Source organism: Garra rufa, chromosome 13 (genome assembly GCF_049309525.1).
Source record: "Garra rufa chromosome 13, GarRuf1.0, whole genome shotgun sequence".
In the NCBI taxonomy this organism is placed as follows: Eukaryota; Metazoa; Chordata; class Actinopteri; order Cypriniformes; family Cyprinidae; genus Garra; species Garra rufa.
Window position 1 is genome coordinate 41,049,668 of NC_133373.1, and position 21,959 is coordinate 41,071,626.

The following is a 21,959-nucleotide window of genomic DNA, read 5'->3' on the forward strand; positions in this document are numbered from 1 at the left end:
ATTGATAGAGAACATTAGACTCGAACTGATTAAAATGCCAGCGGCCTGTTGATCTGCTTTTTAAAGTGTGGGGAGTTGACCTTTCACACGCCTGATGACGGTCCCTTCGACAAACGGTGGGCAAAGTGACAACTGGCCGCGGATTCCTCGACGCCACTCCAAAAAAGTACACGGGAGTAAGTTGCGTTTGAATTTTTGGGATAATGTAACTGACAGCTCGGCCTCTCACCCCTAATTAGTGCTCGGCAATTTATGAGCTACCGCCGCGAGATTAAACCTCAACATCACAAATCCTCCAGGCAGTGAAATGGCGGATATCGAGTGTCGCCCTGCTTGTAATAATTGCGCGGGCTTTGGTGGTCCGACGGCTCGAAATAGTCCAGGCGTGCTAAAATTGGCACGGAGTTACCAGGCAGGGATAATATGACAGCTTTGCGTAATCATATGTATGTTTATAGATTTATGAGCGCATTAGTATTTGTTTATCTAATTCACTGTATGTAATGTTTTGCTTTTTTACCGCTAATAATTAATGTGACCATTCACCGCAAAACCAGTCATAAAGGTCAATTTTTTAAAATTAAGATTCATACATTATCTGAAAGTTAAATAAATTGATTTCCACTGATGTATGGATTTGTTATGATATTTGGCTGAGAGACAACTATGTGAAAATCTGGAATCTGAGGGTTGCAAAAACTAAATATTGAGAAAATCGCCTTTAAAACTGTTCAAATGAAGTTCTTAGCAATGCATATTACTAATTAAAAATTATGTTTTGATATATTTATGGTAGAAAACATGAAACATGATCCTAATATCGTAATTGTTGGCATAAAAGAAAAATAGATCTGTTGTCTATTGCTACAAGTATAGCCTACCCCTGCTACTTACGACTGCTTTTGTGGTCCAGAGTCACATATTGAGTCATAAGTTCAATTACATTATTATTATTTTCCCAGTTTCTTATTTTGGTTTAAACCACCGCTGTTTTAAATCAGATGTTTGTTAAGATTCTGTACTCCAAACTAATTTTTCTGCACACCATACACTGTTTTTCAGAACAATCTTGTGTATTTACATTATTTCATGAATTGTTTTTGTCTTTCCTAATTAGTTTACACTGTAAAAGTATTTTATTTAAAGCCTTTAACCAGCATATTGTGTGACAACATGCCCCGCTAAAGGTCAAGATTTATAGGCCTACAGAAAATAGAGTTGATTCCGAAATGTTTATACAGAAACTGACATTCAAAAACAAATTGTGACAGCCCAGGTCTCCTCTACACTTATATTGTTATTAATATTTTTTCTTCTATATAGTTTATTTAATTTTTGTTCATATAGCCTAGTGAGCTTGAATGGCACATTTCATTGTCAACAGCACTGAATAATGAGGTTGTACAAATCTGACCCTGGAGCACAAAACCAGTCATACTTTTTTGAAATTAAGATTAAATAAACTTTCCATTGATGTATGGTTTGTTATGATAGGACAATATTTGGCTGAGATACAACTATTTAAAAATCTAGAATCTGAGGGTGCAAAAAAATCTAAATACTGAGAAAATTGTCCAAATGAAGTTCTTAGCAATGCATATTACTAATCAAAAATTAAGTTTTAATATATTCATGGTAGGACATTTACAAGATATCTTCATGGAACATGATCTTAATATCCTAATGATTTTTGGCATAAAAGAAAAATCGATCATTTTAACCCATACAATGTATTTTTGGCTATTGCTAGAAATATACCTGTGCTACTTAAGACTGGTTTTGTGGTTCATGGTCACAAATGACAAATATATTTCACTTGTATAAAACACCCATACTGCTGTCACAAAAAACCAAGTTGGCTTAGTTGTAACTGTTCACGCCAGTTATACATTTTGAAATGTGACTTAATCTTCCAACAGGATGGAACTCCTTCTTGAGTTTTTCACACACCCCCAGCACTTTAAGACGCCCTTCAGTGGTGCTTTTAAAAAAGAGGCCTTTGTTTTACCCGCTTAAGCAAGAGAAACCCCTGGCCACACATCTCTTGTCCATCATTGCTGTTGTCATAAGCCAATATTAATCTACAGCTGTCCAGTATTCACAGCGAACACAACCAAAAAGAAAAGGATCAAATGGCAGCGTGACAACATTCACTCTCCCGCTTTCCATTTCCTTTTCAATTGCTGTCTCTGAGTGAACAAAACATCACAAATTAAAAGTAGCCCATGTTTACATTCCTACTCATGTTGCGAACATATTGATGAAGAAAAATTGATATTGAAATAAATAATTTAATCTCTGATGGTCTTGCTTTTGAGGTTTTGAAGGTTGCAAATTCAAACTAATTCATAATAGTCTTTTGTTTTCTTCTTAAGAGCCCAAAGCATGCAAGAATTTTTTTTAAGACGTGTCTGGTATGAAAAGATGCCACTACACTCAAGTTTGTATAATCAATTGCGTTTCAGCTTTCTCTAAAGCACTTAAGAGCATCAAAAAAGTGTGTATCGCCTGATTTTATTTCCATTTTTGTTTTTTAGGATGAAGATAGACAACTGATAAAAACAGACAACACCTCATTCTCCTCAATGCACTGGAAAAATACTTTTAAAGGTAATATATTACATGTCATACATTCAAATACATCGTGGTGAGACGTCACCCTAGGCGGACGGTGACTGAAAGTGGTTGTTAAAAAAAGTACAAATGAAAGAATCAACATTTCTGTCATGCTGTTTGCTCCTACGTGTAGCACACTAAGACACATAAAGTATATACAGTACAGCTTAATGGTGTTTGTATCTACTTCCAGTTGAACCCACACCACTCCTCACAAAAAAAAAAGAAAAGAAAAGCCAAACCAGTTGTTCCCTTTCGCCGTGTGTCCAGATACAACAAAACGCCTGTTTAATAAAATCCAGGGCGCTTGCTCGGTCAAACGGCGCACAGTGCCGTTGTGTGTGCGTCTGCTAAGTTCCACAACAGTTGTCGGTGACAGGTGCTGAAAGCAATATAGATAGAGTCAAGTGGCTTCAAATAGCCGCTCTGTCTTCAGAAACGATAGGGAATGCTGCTCTCGGGTCAGAAGCTCCGTCTTTTCTGCCTGTTTTGTCCCTCTGAAGTAACGTTTGTCCTTTTCAAATCTCATTTTGGGTCCGCTTTGAGAAAGAAGAGGCGAGAGCAGCTGCTAGTCAAACCACATACATTTGCTCTTATCTCAAGAGAGAGAGTTTTGCATTCATCCATAGGGTTCAGCTTAGGATGGTCCCGCTGCAGAGGGGGTAGCGGCGAGCTGCAAGTGAGACGAGAATCTGTTACAGAAAAGCCAGAGAAAGACAAGCGATCGGAGAAAGAAGCGGCCGCAGGGCACTAAAACCAGTACAAGTCCTTGCTCTTATCCTGGCTCTGTAGACCTGAGAGGAAGAAGGAAAAGGAAGAAAAGGGTAAAGAAATGAGGAGAGGGAAATCAAGCAGCAAATATAGAGAAGTGAGAAGACTTGAGGCAAAGAAAAGCACTGAAGAGTGAGAGTGAAAAGTGAGGAACGGATATGTCAGCAGAGCAAAAACCTTGAAGATAACTCGATTTAAAATTTTGAATATGTGCTTCAAGAAGCTCTTAGACGTTATTATTTGAATATTATGTACTGCGCTGATTTTTTATGCTGTGAGTTGAACCTACGGTGGCTCTAAATCTATGTAGATGGTTTGAGTCACACTTAAAAAAATGAAATGTCATTGCATTACATAAAATATTAAACTGAGTGGCATTTGGAGACAAATCATCTTCACAACAAAATTTCTTCACAATTATCTGCACTCAAACTGATGTCAAGGTGATGTCAGTTCTCCTAAAATTCATACAGGCGTCCTGACAAAGCAACCACAGATTTAGTTTATCACATTAACTACACTACTGTTCAAATGTTTGGGGTTAGATTTTTTTTTTTTTTTTTGTAAGAAATGAACACAGAAGGGATGCATGAAAATGATCAAAAGTCACATAATTTATAATATTACAAAAGATTTATATTTTTAAATAAATCCTTTTAATTTGAACTTTCTATTCACCAGATAAAAATTTATCACAGCCTCCACAAAAATATTTAACTTGCACATTTGATAATAATCAGAAAGATTATTCAAATGATTTCTGAAGGAGCATGTGACACTTAAGATTGGAGTAATGATGCTGAAAATTCAGCTTTGCATCACGGGAATAAATTACATTTTAAAATGTATTAACATAGAAAAAGCTATTTTAAATTCTAATAATATTTTACATTATTATTATTATTTAGTTTTTGAATAAATAAATGCCGCCTTGCTGAACATAAAAGCATAATCTTAACAACCCCAAAACTTTTGAATGGTAGTGTAAATCTGACAACCAGAAAGTGTCACAAAATGTCGTCTTTTTTAGTATTTACAGCTAAAACTTTCACCAAAGCCTTATATTCTTTAAACCAAATGCCTTTGTTGTCAAATGCAATGACACCCATATTTTTTTAAGCGTAGCTCATGTGAGTAAAAACTTTGTGATGTTGCTGTATGTAGATTGCATGCCGTTCACACCTGTATCCATGTTCAGACTCATATCAGAGCTCGCCGCCGTAAAAGCTCCGGTCCACGCCGAGCTGCCCGGCTCGCTCTTGCTGATATCGCACGGCGAGGTTCCTGGTGCGGGAACCGTTGCTGGAGGAAGTCTATGCGGCCGCACCGAGGGCACGAGCAGAGAGCTGTAACGGGGGTCAAAGTGCGTTCCGTACATGTCGTGCATGGAGGGCCGGGGGTAAGCGGACCCCTGGGTGCCGATGGCTCCGCTTAGCGAGTAAGGGTGATGGTGGTGAGAGGGGTGCCATGGCTCTGGGGTGGCTTGGTGGAGGTGGCTGTGTAAAGACGCGGTGGAGTAGGGGTCCGCCGGGAAGGGAAGATCTGAGTGGGAGGAACCCAGCGCGCTGCTGAGAGATGCTGTGACCGACGGCTGATACGCGCTGTTCCAAAACGAGGGAGGGAAACTTCTCTGGCTCATAGGGAATGATCCGTCTGGGAGGGAAACATTTAGATGTTCTCAATGTTAATATGCATCAAAGCATGTGATCATTCAAATATACAACAATTTGACACATTTGGATTAACAAAACATAGATGCAACAAACTGATTTTGTAAAAATTATGTCAAAAATGTATTCAGACACCTTCAACATTTTTCACATTATCACAGTTTATTTGTTACAGTCTAAAAAATGGTAATAAAATATAAGAATTCAGAGTTAAACTGTGTCAGAACAAATTAATCTTGTCAGATAATGTCAGATAACTTTGAGAGAAAGGTATGTAATGGATTACAATCAACCAAATATTCAGACAACTGTTAGTATGACAATTTTTACACAACTATCAATACTTTGTTGACCAATTACCAAGCAATGCTTAATTTTGTTCAGTCTGTGGTGTAAAAAGGTCGCATTAGTAATTAAAGAAAAAACACTTAAGCAAAACATGGTCAGGTCAAGGTGTCTGAATAATTTTTGGTCCCAAATTTTTATCAGGTTTTGGGTATAATATGTCACAGTTTACTTTATTTTGCTGTCATCACATACATAAATGATCTATAGTGTCCTGTACCTACTAGTAAAAAAATATCAAAAATTATATCTGGTGTCTGAATAATTTTTGGTTTGACCGTATATCCTAAATTAATTAATGTGCATTAGTTCAAAAAAAGTCTATTAACCTTGAAACAATGTGAAAAATAAATAAATAATAGCTATGCAATCATAATTAATTGTACACATTATGTCCTAATTATCTGTATATCCTAATTTAACTAATTTGCATTAGCTTTTAAAAATCTGATCTTGAAACAATGTAAAATTAAAAATAAAAGTGTGCCTGAATGTCATGACTAATAGCTGTGCAATTATAACTTACTGTAAAAAAAAATATATATTCTAATTATCTGTATATCCTATTTTTTTAACGGATTCACATTAGTTTTTTTTTTAATCCATCTATGGATCTTGCAAAAAATACTAAAAAATTGTGACCATTTTCATGACTAATAGCTGTACAGTTACAATGAAATGAAATGCAAATAGCTGTGCGATCATAAAGGATGCAAAGAAAGGAGATATTAAATTATTAAATTAAATCTACAAATTACGTCCTAATTATCTACATATCTTACTTTAATAAATTTGCATTATCTTTTAAAAATGTATCTATCTATCTTGAAACTATCCAAAAAAATGTTTATATGAATTATAGTATAAATGAAAATGCAGGTTGCATCAGATTCCCACCTCTCCAGGACAATGTACCTCTTGCGGTTTTGCTGTTTGTAGATCCAGGTGCGTAACTACTGGACTGACTCAAAGCCCGACTGAAATGTTCATCTACCACCGAACTGATGTCCCCTTGGAAATACGTGAATAGCACACATCTAGAGCTGATGTACTCAGCCTCCGGCGGGTGATCTTTCTCGCGGGCGCAGTCCTCCTCTTTTATGGGTGGCCCGGAGAGGTTGGAAAAAGAAGAGCTGCTTCCGCTCACTGTTTCTGGGGATTCTTGCATTTTCGAGTAAAATGCCAATTTCTGAAAGCAAAATGGGAAAATCAATTTACATTCAACTCTGAAATTACACTCACAAACACTTTATTTATACACAGACATATATAAAGAATCATAGTTGTGTATTCCATAAGTGTGTAATGTTTGATGCCAGTAGTATTTTGCCTACACTAAATATGCATTCAGATTATAGATAATAACATATCTATAAAGTACAGAAAATCTATTTTCAAGTCAGTTTTTTTAGATTCTTGTTATTAAGAATAAAGTGTACTGTGTATTAAGAACAGTGTAAGAAAAACATGGCTTAAACACAATTTCAGAACGATTAGTAGTTAATAAGATAATAATCAAATTAATATACTTATATATCACATCATATATAGTCAATATACAGGATGTGTAGCCTATACATGTATATCAAAGTGATATGCTACATTTTCAGATAGGCTAACAAAAATGTGCACACATTTTGTTTTTAATACTTTAAAATAACACTTAAACTGTCATTAATACAGTTATATGTTTTCCGTTGACTTTTAACTGTGTGACTTATTTTATAACTGTAAAACTATTTGGTAGATCACAGGCGCAACAAGTCAATGAGAGAAAGTTTCGCGCACGAATTCAAACAAAATCAAAACAAACAGAACTGCTGTAAATAAAATTAAAATACATTATTTTCACACAACAAAAGCATAATAAATTAATAAATTAAACATTAACATACCTGATGATGATATGGTGTGTATGCTGCGGCAAAATAAGGTTGAGGTGGACCATAAACTTGATACATGACATCCAAGCAGCTCATGGCGAAAACAGCTGTTATATCACGTATAAAAACTTAGTAGCGGAATGAGAGGACGCTTCATTTGAAATAAAGCGCTGGCCCAACGTGTACAGACAGAAAATGAAGCTCCGCGTCGAGTCCGGCTGAAGCGCACTGAGCAGCTTTTATGTTCTGTACTCTCTGTCTTTACACACGAGTCTGATTCACTTCAGAGATTCGGTTCACTCAACAGATGAATCGATTCATTTGAATCATCACCCAAAGGGTTCACAGAAAGCCTTGTGCGCTGTATGCAGGTTCTTGCGTACAGTAAAATAATTCAAGAAGTATATTTACTTGTTGAAATGTCTTCGAACATGACAATTGCACAACAATATAGGCTAAGCTAGTAGACGTGTTTTGAAACAGGATAGCTAGCAAGTTTCTAGCAGGTCATTAGCTAAATCAGCAACCATGTTTCAAAAATTGGTCAAAATGTAGTCAATTTAATTTTTTCAAAACACTTTAGACATTTTAAATGTCTTCCAGTATTACGCTGGCATCTTAACTGAGATTTTAAACATAGTTTATCCTCTGTTTTATGTTGTCTTAATATTTTGGGGAAAATTTTAAAAAAGTAAAAGTAAAAATGGTGTTTAGTAAAAAAAAAAAAAAAAACAACGTTTAACGTTTAAATTCGCGTGATTAGAAAACTGCAAATCGGTGTCTGAATCGCTCAAATGAATCGGTTCGAATAAACGACTCCTCTGCGAATCGAACCTGTGTGAAACGAGGCGTTTTGACGTATATCTACACCAGAGACCAATAACTCCCTGTAAGTCGTTCCTACAGGTAGCTCAATGCCATTTAACCATTAAAACTATTTAGGTATTACAAATAAAAATATATATTTTGTTTTTATTTTAGATGTATGTGCATGTTCACAACATTTAATAATGCAATATACATCTACTAAGACAGTGACTACAATATATATCTGCAATAACAAATTCTGGTCTCTTCTGTCACAGGCATGATGTTAGCTGTCTTTTAAAAGCAAAAAACAACTTTCAGCTTAGCGTATTTCAATAAGATTGCTTACAAACTAATATTGCTAAATAGGTGTGCTCCAATTGGTCTATTTAAAATGCCATGGTTTTCTGTGCCCAGTTGCCCTGTGGGCTCTTTAGATTTCCAGGTCGAAGGTCAAATAGTTTTCACGCAATTGGTGCTGGGGTCAAGGGGCATTTTTCTGTCATTAGGACCCTTAAAATCAACAATATGCTGCAACTGAGAAAACACTGGTACACTGGACAGTCTGAGACAATGACACTGCTGCTGCTGTAGTAACCAATACACTTCAGAAGAGCAGCTGAAGTGGTGGCTAGAGCTCATCATGATTTTACTGGGAATTTCACAGGAATGTTTGGTATTCCATCACGTATAACTCTCTTCATGGTGTCTTTCACATATTAGGCTAAAGTAGCGCTGTCCAGAGTGCTGGAGGTGAAATATTCTGGTTATTTCTCAACAAACACTAATAGTGTTATCTGAGGTGTAAAGTGATCATCACTGTTGTAACTCCTGTATTTACTGTAATTGGATTTTCCCAGGATTAGTACATTCTTGTACTAGACATGCCCATAAATTTTCTAAGGGCTCAATGAGAGGAAAATTATTGTTACAAAAGCTTTTTATTTCAGATAAATGCTGATCTTTGGATGTTTCTATTCTTCAAAGAATTCTGAAAAAATTTACCCAACTGTTTTAAATAGTAATAATAATGATAAAAAAAGGTTGCTGAACAGCAAATCAGCATATTAGAATGATTTCTGAAGGATCATGTGACACTGAAGACTGAATGATGCTGAAAATTTAGCTTTGATCGCAGGAATAAATTACATTTTAAAATTAATTTAAATAGAAAACAGTTATTTTAAATAGTAAAAATATTTCAAAATTGTATGGTTTTTGCTGTACTTTAGATCAATTTAACGCAGGCTTGGTGAGCCAAAAAAACATTAAAAATCTTACTGTTCACAAACATTTGACTGATAGTGTATATCTTAAATAAATAGCCTTAATTTTAATCAAAATATAATTAAATGTGAGCAGTTTCCCAGAGAGCCATTAAAAAAAATTATAATAATAATAAAACAGGTTTCTTGAACAGCAAATCAGCATATCAGAATGATTTCTAAAGGATCATGTGACACTGAAGACTGGAGTAATGATGCTGAAAATTTAGATTTGATCGCAGGAATAAATTACATTTTAAAATTTAATTCAAACAGAAAACAGTTATTTTAAATATTAAAAAAATATTTCACAATTTTACTGTCTTTGCTGTACTTTGGATAAAATAAATGCAGGCTTGGTGAGCAGAAGAGACTTCTTTAAAAAAACATTAAAAATCTTACGGTTCACAAACTTTTGACTGGTATTGTATCTTAAATAAATAGCCTTAATTTTAATTAAAATAAAATTTTAATGAGAGCCGTTTCCCAGAGAGCCATTAAAAAAAAAAAAAAATTAATTTAAAAATTAAATATTTGTTATAATTTATAATTTATTATAATTTGAAACAAACAAATTTTTTCATAAAATAAAATATATTTAGAGAAATTCTAGAAACATAAATGATATTGCATGGAGAATATGGCAATAAAAATGGCAATAAAAAGATACTAATTGCTTCTAATTCAACTCAAATTCATTGTTCACGCTTCAAGTTTAGCGCTTTCACACCTGTTCACAGATAGAGTTACAGCGTGCAATAACTCTCCATTTCTGATGTGACAGCTCTCAAACAATGGGGGTTTTAGTCTGTGTAACCTGACAAGGTTTCTATTTCTACCCAAATAGCTTAAGGACAAGGAAATGTTGAGTGCTAACACCCAGCTAATAGGACCTAACCTGCTGAAACAACAGTGCATTCAACACATCTAATGAATCAGGGGAGATCAGGGCACATCACTTACAGCTTTAACCAGCCCGCAGTTTTCAACATAGGCTCTTTCCTCTAATATGTGAGAATAAAGGAGTCTTCTGGCTTTGTGCCTCTGCTGACAGAGGGGACCCTTGGCCCCCCAGTCATGCATTTGCAGGTAATCTGCCTGGGTACGTCCAAAACGAGGGAGAAGGGGGGTAGGAGATGAGAGAAAGAGAGTGCAAAGACATTGTCAAGGCAAGTTGAAGAGAGAATGGAATGTAAACATGTACTTGAGTAAAGGATGTAGAAATGTTTTGACAAAATGGTGATTTTTATGCAGAGCCCACATGTGTTGCACTTCATAAGCACATTTATTAATACCTGAAGCAAAAAAGGTTTAAAGGAGAATTAAATGATGACAGAATTGCTAAAAAGTGTAGGCCACCATGTCAAGAAGTGATTTTAGTTGGACTGTGTTCAGGGGAACAGTTGAGCTCCATGTGCTGCTGATGAGGCAACAGAAGCCCTGGTGAATTGTGGGTTTGTGACATGGAAGTGAACCGCTGCACTCAATGTGACCACGGCAACTGTTGAGAGAAGAGGGGGGTCTGCTGTGCAACACGAAACAGAGAGTGTCTGTTTTAGGAGAGCTGGAGTGGCACCTGTCCCAGCCGCAGAAACAGCCCAACGTATGGACAAACCATTTTAGACCAATGAGGGTTTGTAGATCGTGCAGGGAGACCAGCAGAACTTACTGTTGTATTCACTGTATAATAGTTCTTGTGAGGGCAAAGGTCAGATTTAGGAAATACTGGTTATATTACAGGGATAGTTCACCCGAAAGGAAAATTCTGTCATTAATTACTCAACCTCATGTTGTTCCAAATCCGTAAGAGCTTCATTCATCTTTGGAACACAAATTAAGATATTTTTGATGTCACACAAGAGCTCTCTGACCCTCCATAGACAGTAAGGGTCTTACCACGGTCAAGGCACAGAAACATAGTAAGAACATCATTAAAAAGTCCATGTGACATCAGTGGTTAAACCTCAGACTTCATCAAAAATGTCTTAATTTGTGTTCCGAAGATGAACGGGTTTGGAATGATATAAGGGTGAGTAATTACTGACAGAATTTTCATTTTTAGGTGAACTATCCCTTTAAGACCTTTTAACATGTTGTTTATAAAAATGTTTGCTAATATATATTTTCACCTATCTATCTATTCATATCTATATGAATATAACATATAATGTATGGAAATATTATCTATATATATATATATGTAATAGTTTATACTGTAATGTTTTATTGTTATTTATTAATACATTACATTTGGCAATTATCATGAAAATTATGCAAAAACATATATATATATATATATATATATATATATATATATATATATATAAGCATATAACTGCATATTTTCAATTAGAATAGGTCCAATTATCAAACAAATGCAGCTACAATTTTGAAAACAGCTTTGTACAGCTAAAATATAAACACAAGTAATGTTTGTTTGTTTGTTTATTTGTTTTGTTTTTTCTGTTCAAATGTGTGACCCTGGACCACAAAATCAGTCTTAAATAGCTTGGGTATATTTCTAGCAATAGCCAAAAATACATTGTATGTGACAAAATTCTAGATTTTAGTTTAAGATCATGTTCCCTTAAGATTTTTTTTTTTTTTTTAACAAATATCCTACTGTAAATATATCAAAACGTAATTTTTGATTAGTAATATGCATTGTTAAGAACTTAATTTGGACAACTTTAAAGGCGATTTTCTCAGTATTTTTTTTGCACTCCAGATTTTCAAATAGTTATATCTTAGGCAAATATTGTCCTATCCTAACAATTCATACATCAATGGAGCTTATTTAAGCTTATTTATTCAGCTTTCAGATGATTTATAAATCCTAAAAATTGACCATTATGATGGGTCCAGGCTGTTTTAAATGAAATGCCATACTTCCGTTTTTGACGCAATCGAATCATTGAATCAGAGTTCTGAATCGATTCGGTCAAACGGCTAGTTTAAAGTGATTCAATTAAATATTTTGAATTTGCAAAATGCTGTTTGTACCAAATCATTGACGTTAATAAGACATCTGTGTTATGAATTTCATACTCGGTAATAGTTGGCTACACCTGCCTCACGTCCGAATATGCATACTTTCAAAGAATAAAAACAAACAGCCGTACATTCAACGAGTATTATATACAAATTCTAAGCTTTCATGAAACAAATAGAGAGTAAACAAAACCTGACATGTGGAAGTTATTCCTTGAAGACACGGACGTTAAGGAATAGTAAGTACTGTATTTACAAGTGTATTAAGATATTAATTGTAGGCCTACTTATTTAGAACATTTGTTTTGTTTGTTAGAGAAAAAAAAAACGGTTAAATTACACTGTAGTATGTTCGGGAATATCAACCTTTTTCTTCAACACGGAATTACGTCTAAGAGTGAGACTTCCGGGTCATTATAAATAAATAAGAATTACAACGTGCAGTTAACAGTAAAACAGTTTGTACTACAAATCAGTGTGTTTATAATTAAGATCATATGTTAAAACAACATGGTAAGACACATATATTTGCAATATCAAGCAGCAAAACAACTGTTTTATATTGTTAAAAAAATCTGGATGTGGATGAGACCGGAAGCCTGACCCATAAAATTTACAAATGGTCGTGCCCATTCATATTGAAAATGCATTTGCTGGATTAAATAAATAGTTAGGAAGGTAGGTGGATATATCCAGGGACAACGGATGTTTTTAGGGTGAACTGTAGTCATGCAAGTAGAAGCGCGTGACACACCTGTTGCTGTTTTTGGGCAGTGATGAAGTGGTGACCCAGACTGAAGAGGAAATGTGGAAATCCACGCTCTCTGGATCAACTCTTCACTCACTGAGAGCACAGCGTCAGCTGTGAATTTGGCTCCCGGGGCCATTCAAGTGTCAGTGAACTCGCAGATCCACACAGTGTCTCCATTCAGTCGTCCCCTCCAGAAAGCTGGGCTTTAGACACGCTCATCATGGCCCTCACAGGTCGGGTTGTTAAAGAGGCCTTGGGCCAGTAAATTATATTTCTGCTGTATATTGAATTTAAAATATGTTGTACATTATAAAATAACCACCGTTAAGTGTTTTATAAACAAAATATTTCAGTTTACTCCTGAAAAGCTATAGAGAACATTTTATGTGGCTGGAATGTTTGAGATTTGATTCCTGGTAAATGTGTAAATAAATGGCCTTTTGATGTTTGCTACATCTGTATTTGGACGGAGTCACTTAAAACCCTTTGAAATGGCAATGCAGAGGTTGGTTATTGCAATAATATGTGCATAAGACAAGACAGAATTCTCTCTATTCAGAGATGAAATGAAAAAACTACATCAACTCTGCATATTAACTTGAAACAGATATGTGCCAAAATTCAGCACGGATGGTTTTTAATTACTTTTTTCATTCACGGTCAACTTTTAATTACAGAAACGGATTATTTATCCTTGCCAAGTTCTTCTATTATTCCGTTTGGGCAGTGTTAAAACGTCCTTTCAGAAAACACTTTCTCCTGCCTCATTGTTAAAAATAAGCCACTGCCCAGACATTCAAATATCAAACTCAATAGCCCATACAAGTGTCATTATGTTTTGTTAAATGCAATTTCAATTCATTTTTTTTAAGTTATTCTTACTGTTAAGAATCGCAAGGCCAGCTATTTAAATTGATGTTTGAATAACCCAATCGTTTGGTGGAGCTATTTGGCCATCCTAACTGGTGCAGAAAGGACTAATGTAGAGTTTCCGCAGCGAAGACCTTGAAAGTTCAGGGACTTTCGAAGTGTTAATGTGCTTCTGTAGAAGAACTGCCACACCAATCAATTTGAAATCTCCTGTGTGCACTGTCAAACCACATATGCACCACATCGGTTTGGTTCCTTTGTTTATTTGTGATCACAATGAAGAATTGGCAAGGAACCTAAACCTCTATTAAAGAAATCATCAAGGAAACCTCAGGTTTGACCCTTTAGATAAGCAATGACCAATTTGGAAAATGTTCAACATGTGGTACAGTTCATCTGAGGATGATGTCTTGGGGTACTTGGACTAATGCTCAGGAAGACGTTTTCATTTTCAAGTGTTTTTTGTTATTGGAAAAAAAAATGATGTTCTCCTGGACAATGCGTTAAAAATTGCTCTGTATACGAGCACCAACATCCAATTAGCTAGTATGTCTGAGATGCTTGTTTGGACTAGACTTTAAAATAGACCATTTCATGGAAGAAAGTGCGTTTTTCTCTGGTTACCTATTTGGAAGAACTTTTGAGTGTTGTCTCATAAGGGCTATAAAGAGATGTTACAATTGAAACATGAAAAGAAATCATTTAAAACTTTGCAGCCTCTGCAAGCACAAGGTTGTTTTATGATTGTGTAAGTACCTGCAGAATATAATTTTTGACACAATTTTCATTATTCAAATGTTACAGCTTTTGGTTATCCTTTGTACTAACATCTGATTTGCTTGTGTATGTTTACTTCCAGTATAAAAATGTCCTGATAATTAAAATACCCCTATGTCATCCAAGATGTTCATGACTTTCTTTCTTCAGTTGAAATGAAATTAAGATTTTTGAAGAAAACATTCCAGGATTTTTTTTTTCCATATAGTGGACTTCAGTACATAGTACTTTGAAAGGCTCTACACGATCCCAGCCGAGGAATAAGAGTCTTATCTAACGAAACTATTAGTCATTTTCAAAAAAAAACAAAAACATACAAATACCACAAAGGCTCATCTTGCACTAGCCTGACTTCATGCATTACGCAGTCATGTTGGAAAGGTCATGGGTTACGTAGGTGGAAGTAACCGACCCAGTGTTCACAAAGCAAACATGCAAATAACGTTAAACGGCCTTTACAAAAAAAGGTAAATCAACAATGTTGCCCTACCCTACCTTTTTGAACCGGAGTACACAAATGAAAAACTGCTTGATCTTTCCAATGTGATTAGCATCGCAGAGCTATAGTGCAAGACAAGCATTTGTGGTTAAAAACTACATAAATATTTATTTATGTAGAATAATAAATATACATTTTTTTTTTATTCCTCAGCTGGGCTCGTGTAGAGCACTTTGAAGCTGCACTGAAACTGCAGTTTGGACCTTCAACCGGTCGAAAAACTCCCATCTCATTTTCTTCTCCAACTTTAAAATCCTCCTACATCGCTGTTTTTCCTTTTTTAGTAAAGGGCGTTTGATCTTATTTGCATGTTCACTGGGTCAGTATTTCTGCAGAGATGTAGAACAATTTTTAAGTTGAGGAAGAAAATAAGATGGGTATTTTTCAACCTACCCTAACACTATTGAGGTTAAAAAGTATATAAATTGTCAATTCTTTTAGAAAATAACTGATCGTTTCGCAAGATAAGACACTTCTTCATCGGCTGGGATTGTTTTTAGCCCTTTGAAGCTGCATTTAAACTGCATTTTGGAAGTTCAAACCCGAAGGCACCATTAAAATTTTTTTCCTCAAAAAACATAATTTCTTTACGACTAAAGAGAGAAATACATGAACATCTTGGGTGACAAGGGGGTGAGTAAATTATCTGTAAATTTTTGTTCTGGAAGTGAACTTCTTCTTTAGGTGCAAACCACCTTCTATTGCTAAATGATTTGGGAAAAATGTAAACAAACATCTTTAGCTCAAGATTTTAAAAATCTCTTAGCTCTTGAATTTTCATAGGCCACATTCCCACTGTTTTTGACCCATTTGTTATGACTGTAAACTTTAAGACTAATTATTATTGTAGAATTGCAATTAACAATTATTTTATTGTGTTTTTTTTGTTAAATAAATATATTAAAAATTTTGTTACAAAGAGGTGGAAAAATTCCAGAAACTTTCCAGAATTTTTCAGAAATTTTCTGGCCTTTTTCAATATAAATAAATATATTCTAATAATACTGTTGTACTGTAATGATCAAATTTCAATGGTTTAATGTTTATAAATGAAGAAACTAATATGTAATCAATATGTGTATTTTTATGCTATAAAATAAAATTATTTTATTTAAAAAAAAAATTAATATAAAAAAATTATATATATATATTCTAATAATACTGTTGTACTGTAAAAATAAAATTTCCATGGTTTAATTAATTAATTAATTAATTAATTAATTAATGTGTATTTTATACTATAAAATTAAATTATTTTATTAAAAATCAGCATTTCATAATAGCTTGATTCACAGTAAATTAACCAAACCGTTCAGAGACACTGAAAATACTGTTGTCATAAGTTGCATGTGTCACTGATCACAATTCTGCGCTTCAAACCGACATATTTATTATCAATACTCATTTTATCTTTGATATATCACATAGCCTTAACTGAGAGAACAACAGCAGCACCAAATGTGTTAAATTATCACACAATTTAACCAAATGCTTTGCATGCTTATTTGCTGAATGACATTCATGAACTAAAGTAAATGCAAATCAATATGCAATGGCAAAGAAAAGCTTTTCTTATCGGAAATGAACTATTTTTACTCCAATTCACTTCCCAATCTATTCAACTGAAGGGTTCCAAATTAAGCTGGACAGATCACAAGCAGGGCAACTGCGACGTGAAGGAACAAAAAATCAAGGAGGAAGATATTAGTGCTGCATTTTCACAGGGGCAAGAAATTCCACCCGGCTTGAATGTGTTTTGGCTTCAGTCCTGGCTCCTCGTCAAACCCATGACTGTCAGTCGGTGGGCTATTTCTGGCAGAGACTTGGATCCAGGCAGGGCCGGGCCCATTAGCGGTTAAAATTAGGGTGGCCCGCTTGTAACAACACACGCTCTCTTCCAACAAAGGCGTGTGACGGTGAGGATAGCGGAGCGCTAGGGTGCGGTGTCATGGTCATGTGCCGTCCATCATCATTGGGTCCTATGATTCGGGAGACAGCTGAGAGCGAGGGGAGCGGGGGGCTGTATGTGGGGTTCTGGGTAGTGGAGGACACCCTTAGGCCAAAGCTTTTTGTGCGGGATGAAGTCATGAATGGGGTCCTAAAACATTATCAGTGTTGGTTGATTGAAACTCACCGGAGAGACAACTAGCACGTGCGTATGTGCGTGAGGGATCAAATGGGTTCGCTGACAAACGAAGCACTATCTTTGTGTTTTTCAGCTCCGCTGGGGCGATTAGGGCAGCCGGTGGACAATGCAACACAATATAACATGATTTGATTGTGCCTCTGCAGACCACATGGGCAGATGTGTCCTTGGTCTCTGAGCCCTCTATTGAAGTTTTTGTTTCTACGTCTTATTTATAAGAGGCCATTAGGACTGTGGGACAGCACACATCTCTGCAAGAAAATAAAGCGCATTTATTTAACAATAAATTATCATTTTAAAAGAAATCTAATGATAAGCATTTAACTAGCTTTTGAGAGGTAATTTATAAGAAAAAGAATGGGAACAATTATTTTGCTGTTTCAAGATTTGTGAATGTCAGATTTCTCTAATACACATACAATTGAAGACAAAAGTTTGCATACATCTTGCAGAATCTACAAAATGGTAATTAATGTACCAAAATAAGAGGGATCATACAAAATGCATGTTGTCTTTTATTTAGCAGTGATCTGAGTGAGAGATTTTATGTAAAAGACTTTTACGCATAGTCCACAAGAGAAAATAATGACACGTTCAAAAGTTTACATACACTTGATTCATAATACTGTGTTGTTACCTGAATTATCCACAGCTGTCTTTTTTGTTTAGTGATAGTTTTTAATAAATCCCGAACAGTTAAACTGCCTGTTGTTCTTCAGAAAAATCCTTCAGGTCCCATACGTTATTTGTTTTTTCAGCATTTTTGTGTATTTGAACCTTTTCCAGCAATGACTATATGTTTTTGAGATCCATCTTTTCACACTGAGGACAACTGAGGGACTCATATGAAGCTATTGCAGAAGGTTAAAACACTCAATGATGCTCCAGAAAGAAAATACAATGTGTTAAGAGGGTGAAAACTTTTGAACAGAAAGAAGATGTTTTTTTTTTTTTTTACCTATCATTTTTTTTTACATTTAGTACTGCCCTTCAAAAGCTTCAGAAGATACTTACATGTTTTCTATAATACAAAATAAGTTAAATATACCCTGATCTTCAAATTCAAAAAAAAGTTTTCACCCCCTGGATCTTAATGCATCGTTTTTTGTTCTGAAGCATCAACCTTATTTAATAGTTGCATATGAGTCCCACAGTTGTCCTCAGTGTGAAAAGATGAATCTTAAAATCATACAGTCATTGTTGGAAAGGGTTCAAATACACAAACATGCTGAAAAACCATATAACTTATGGGACCTGAAGGATTTTTCAGAAGAACAGCAGGCAGTTTAACTGTTCAGGACAAACAAGGGACTCATGAACAACTATCACTAAACAAAAAAACACAGATCTGGATCATTCAGTTAACAACACAGTATTAAGATTCAAGTCTATGTCAACTTTTGAACGGGGTCAGTTTTAAAAAATCAACAATTATTTTCTCTTGTGGACTATACATTCTGCTCACATCTAGAAAATTAAATTAATTGGTCTATATGGTAATTTTAAAGGCCACAACAGAGTAACCATATTGCTTCAGTTTAGCCAGTTTCCAATTTAATAATTGGAAGTTGCTTTCAAAACATTTTATTAACTATGTGTGCATATGTGTTTGTTTGTGTGTTTTATAGGTGGGCCCAAGCAGACGAATAATGTGAAACGATGAGAGACAGCTGATGACAGCGAAATCAGATTAGCAGAAAAACAAGTGTAAGGTACATACCGCAGGAGCATCTAAAGTCACCCAGTGCCTGCAGTCTGACCCCGGTGGTGACAGAGGCAGCTGTCCTGTCTTTTTTGCCCTTCTCTGTCGCCATTAATTTCCCACAAAGACCCCCAGTGACAGTTCCCTCATACTGGCCATACTTGGAAACAAGGTGCATGACAGACATGGGGAGAATGGGATACACAATTTGGATGCACAAAAACAGCCTCTGAGGGACCACAGACAGCAGGGGAACTACTGACACCTGGAAGGGAAAAAAAGTATCTTTGCACTTCATCCCAGTTATTCTTTGTTAAATCATGACGACTTATATATTTTAAAGGCAGTAAAAATGATAAAATTAAAAAAGAAAATATACACTGCCTTCCAAAAGTTAGGGATCAGTAAGATTTTTTAAATGTTTTTGAAAAAAGTCTCTTCTGCTCACCAAGGCTGGATTTAATTTATTCAAAATAACATTAGCATTGTGAAATAAATTAATATTTGCAATGTCAAAGCTGAATTTTCAGCATCATTACTCTAGTCTTCAGTGTCACGTGATTTTTTTCTGAAATTATTCTAATATGCTTATTTGTTGCTAAAAGGTTTAGTTCACTCTTGAATTTAAATTTCCTGGTAATTTACACACCCACATGTCATCCAAGATGTTCATGTCTTTCTTTCTTAAGTTAAAAAGAAATTAAGGTTTTTGAGGAAAACATTCCAGGATTTGTCTCCATATAGTGGATTTCAATGAGGATCAACAGGTTGAAGGTGCAAATTGCAGTTTTAATGCAGCATCAAAGGACTCTACACAATCCCAGTTGAGGAATAAGGATCTTACCTAGCAAAACAATTGGTCATTTACTAAAAAAATAAAAATGTATGTACTTTTTAACCACAAATGCTGTGCGATGCACATCTACGTCTGCACACATTATGTAGTCATGCTGGAAATGTCACGTGTGGTTAGTTCTTCATCTGTGTACTTTGGTTCAAAAAGGTGAGGTAGGGCGAAAAACTCCATCTCATTTTCTCCTAAAACTTCAATATTGTTCGATATCGTTGTTTTACCTTTTTTTGTAAAGGGCACTTGACTTTTTTTGCACGTATACTTTATAAACGTTGAGTCGATAGTACATCGCCTGCACCACACGTGACCTTTCCAACGTGACTGTTTAGGCGTGAAGTCTTGGACGGAGAGCTACTGTTAGTGGTTAAAAACTATGTAAATTTTTATTTTTTTTAGGAAAATGACCAATCGTTTTACTAGATAAGAACCTTACTCCTCGGCTTGGATTGTGTAGAGCCCTTTGAAGCTGCAATTTGGACCTTCAACCTGTTAATCCCCACTGAAGTCCACGATATGGAGAAAAGTCCTGGAATGTTTTCCTCAAAAACCTTCATTTCTTTTTGACTGAAGAAAGAAAGACATGAACGCTTTCGATGAGATAGTGGTGATTAAATAATCAGGAAGATTCAAGAATCTTTTATGATCAAAAAAATGTCAAAAAACAGCTTTCATTTAAAGGGGTCATCGAGTGCCCATTTTCCACAATCTTTAGGGTCTTAATGAAAAGTCTATAATATACTTTGGTTAAAAATTCGCAATAGTAGTTGTCACAAGGAGGGTCAGAGACGTTCGGATCCATTTGCAGCATTTATTCAACAAAACAAACACAAAGGGGCAGGCAGAAATCGTCGTCAAAAAACAGGCAGAAAGGTCGGGGCTGGCAGCGAGAATCAAACACGGGGAGGAGTCCAGGAATCAAAACACAGGGAAAACAAACTCGGGAATAAACGCTCGGAAATAAAGACCATACGGAACAATAAGACTTCACAAGGTGGCTGTGTGTGTGAGAAGCTTAAATGCAGTCAGTGTGATGAGGTGCAGCTGTGAGCGGTAATCAGTGCAGTGAGAAACAAGGAGCAGGTGAATGCAGTGATTAGTGCAGTGGCTTGTGGGGAATGAAGTCCATGATGTGTAGTGCAAGAGTTAATGATGACAAGACGACCAATACGTGACAGTAGTGTAATAAAACACCCTTTTACCTTGTCGAAATCAGCTCTGCAAAACATCAACTCATATTATTGCATGGTCCCTTTAAATGCAAATGAGCTCTGCTCGCCTCTCCCCTTTCTGATGTGGGATTATGAGTCGTAATGTTTACTTTAGCTGCGTTTAGCGGCAAAACTTGCCAACAAGCACATTATTAAGAAAGGCTGTTTGCAAAGATGCATAAAAACCCCTTATACTCACTTCTGCTGTGGGTGAAGCTGCATCAGGATCAGCAGCTCGGGAGTAAATAACTACTGCTATGTTCATTATTACATCCAACAACAGAACACCTCAATCACTCAGTCTGAGACATTCTTGTCTAAATGATCCCAGCGGAGGAAAAAGTGTCTTATCTAGCGAAACGATTGGTTATTTTCTACATACAATTTATATGCTGTTTAACCTCAAATGCTCATCTTGTCTAGCTCTTCGTGCACACTGTGTATTCCGGTTCAAGACAATTAGGGTAGGTCAAAAAACTCCCATCATATTTTCTCGTCCAACTTCATAATCATCCTACAATGCTGTTTTACCTTTTTTTGTAAAGGGCATTTGACCTTCTTTGCACGTTCACTTTGTAAACACTTGGTGGGTACTTCTGCAGCAATGTAGGACAATTTTGTAGTTGGAGGAGAAAATATGATGGGAGTTTTTTGACATATCCTAACTGTCTTGAACCAGAATACTAAACATGCAGAGCTATGCAAGATGAGCATTTGAGGTTAAATTGTATGAAACCCAAACAGTGTAAGTGAGCTGTTCAAAACCTTCTTTTTAGTAAACTCTGTGTACACAAACAATGTTCTC

The 21,959-nt window shown here is 35.5% G+C and overlaps 1 protein-coding gene across 2 annotated transcripts; it reads right to left on the reverse strand.

Moving 5' to 3' along the window:
* Positions 1–2,544: 2,544 nt before the first annotated feature.
* Positions 2,545–7,486, reverse strand: vgll2a (vestigial-like family member 2a). 2 transcript variants are annotated; one of them, XM_073817079.1, is made up of 4 exons: positions 7,298–7,486; positions 6,318–6,591; positions 4,570–5,040; positions 2,545–3,410 (listed from the first exon to the last, which is right to left on the reverse strand). In XM_073817079.1, the coding sequence occupies exons 1-4, from the start codon at positions 7,379–7,381 to the stop codon at positions 3,367–3,369; spliced, it is 873 nt and encodes a 290-aa protein (XP_073673180.1). In that variant the 5' UTR covers positions 7,382–7,486; the 3' UTR covers positions 2,545–3,366. The 2 variants fall into 2 exon arrangements, with proteins under 2 accessions (XP_073673180.1, XP_073673179.1); XM_073817078.1 differs by having other exon boundaries at positions 6,300–6,591.
* Between the last annotated feature and the right edge of the window lie 14,473 nt (positions 7,487–21,959).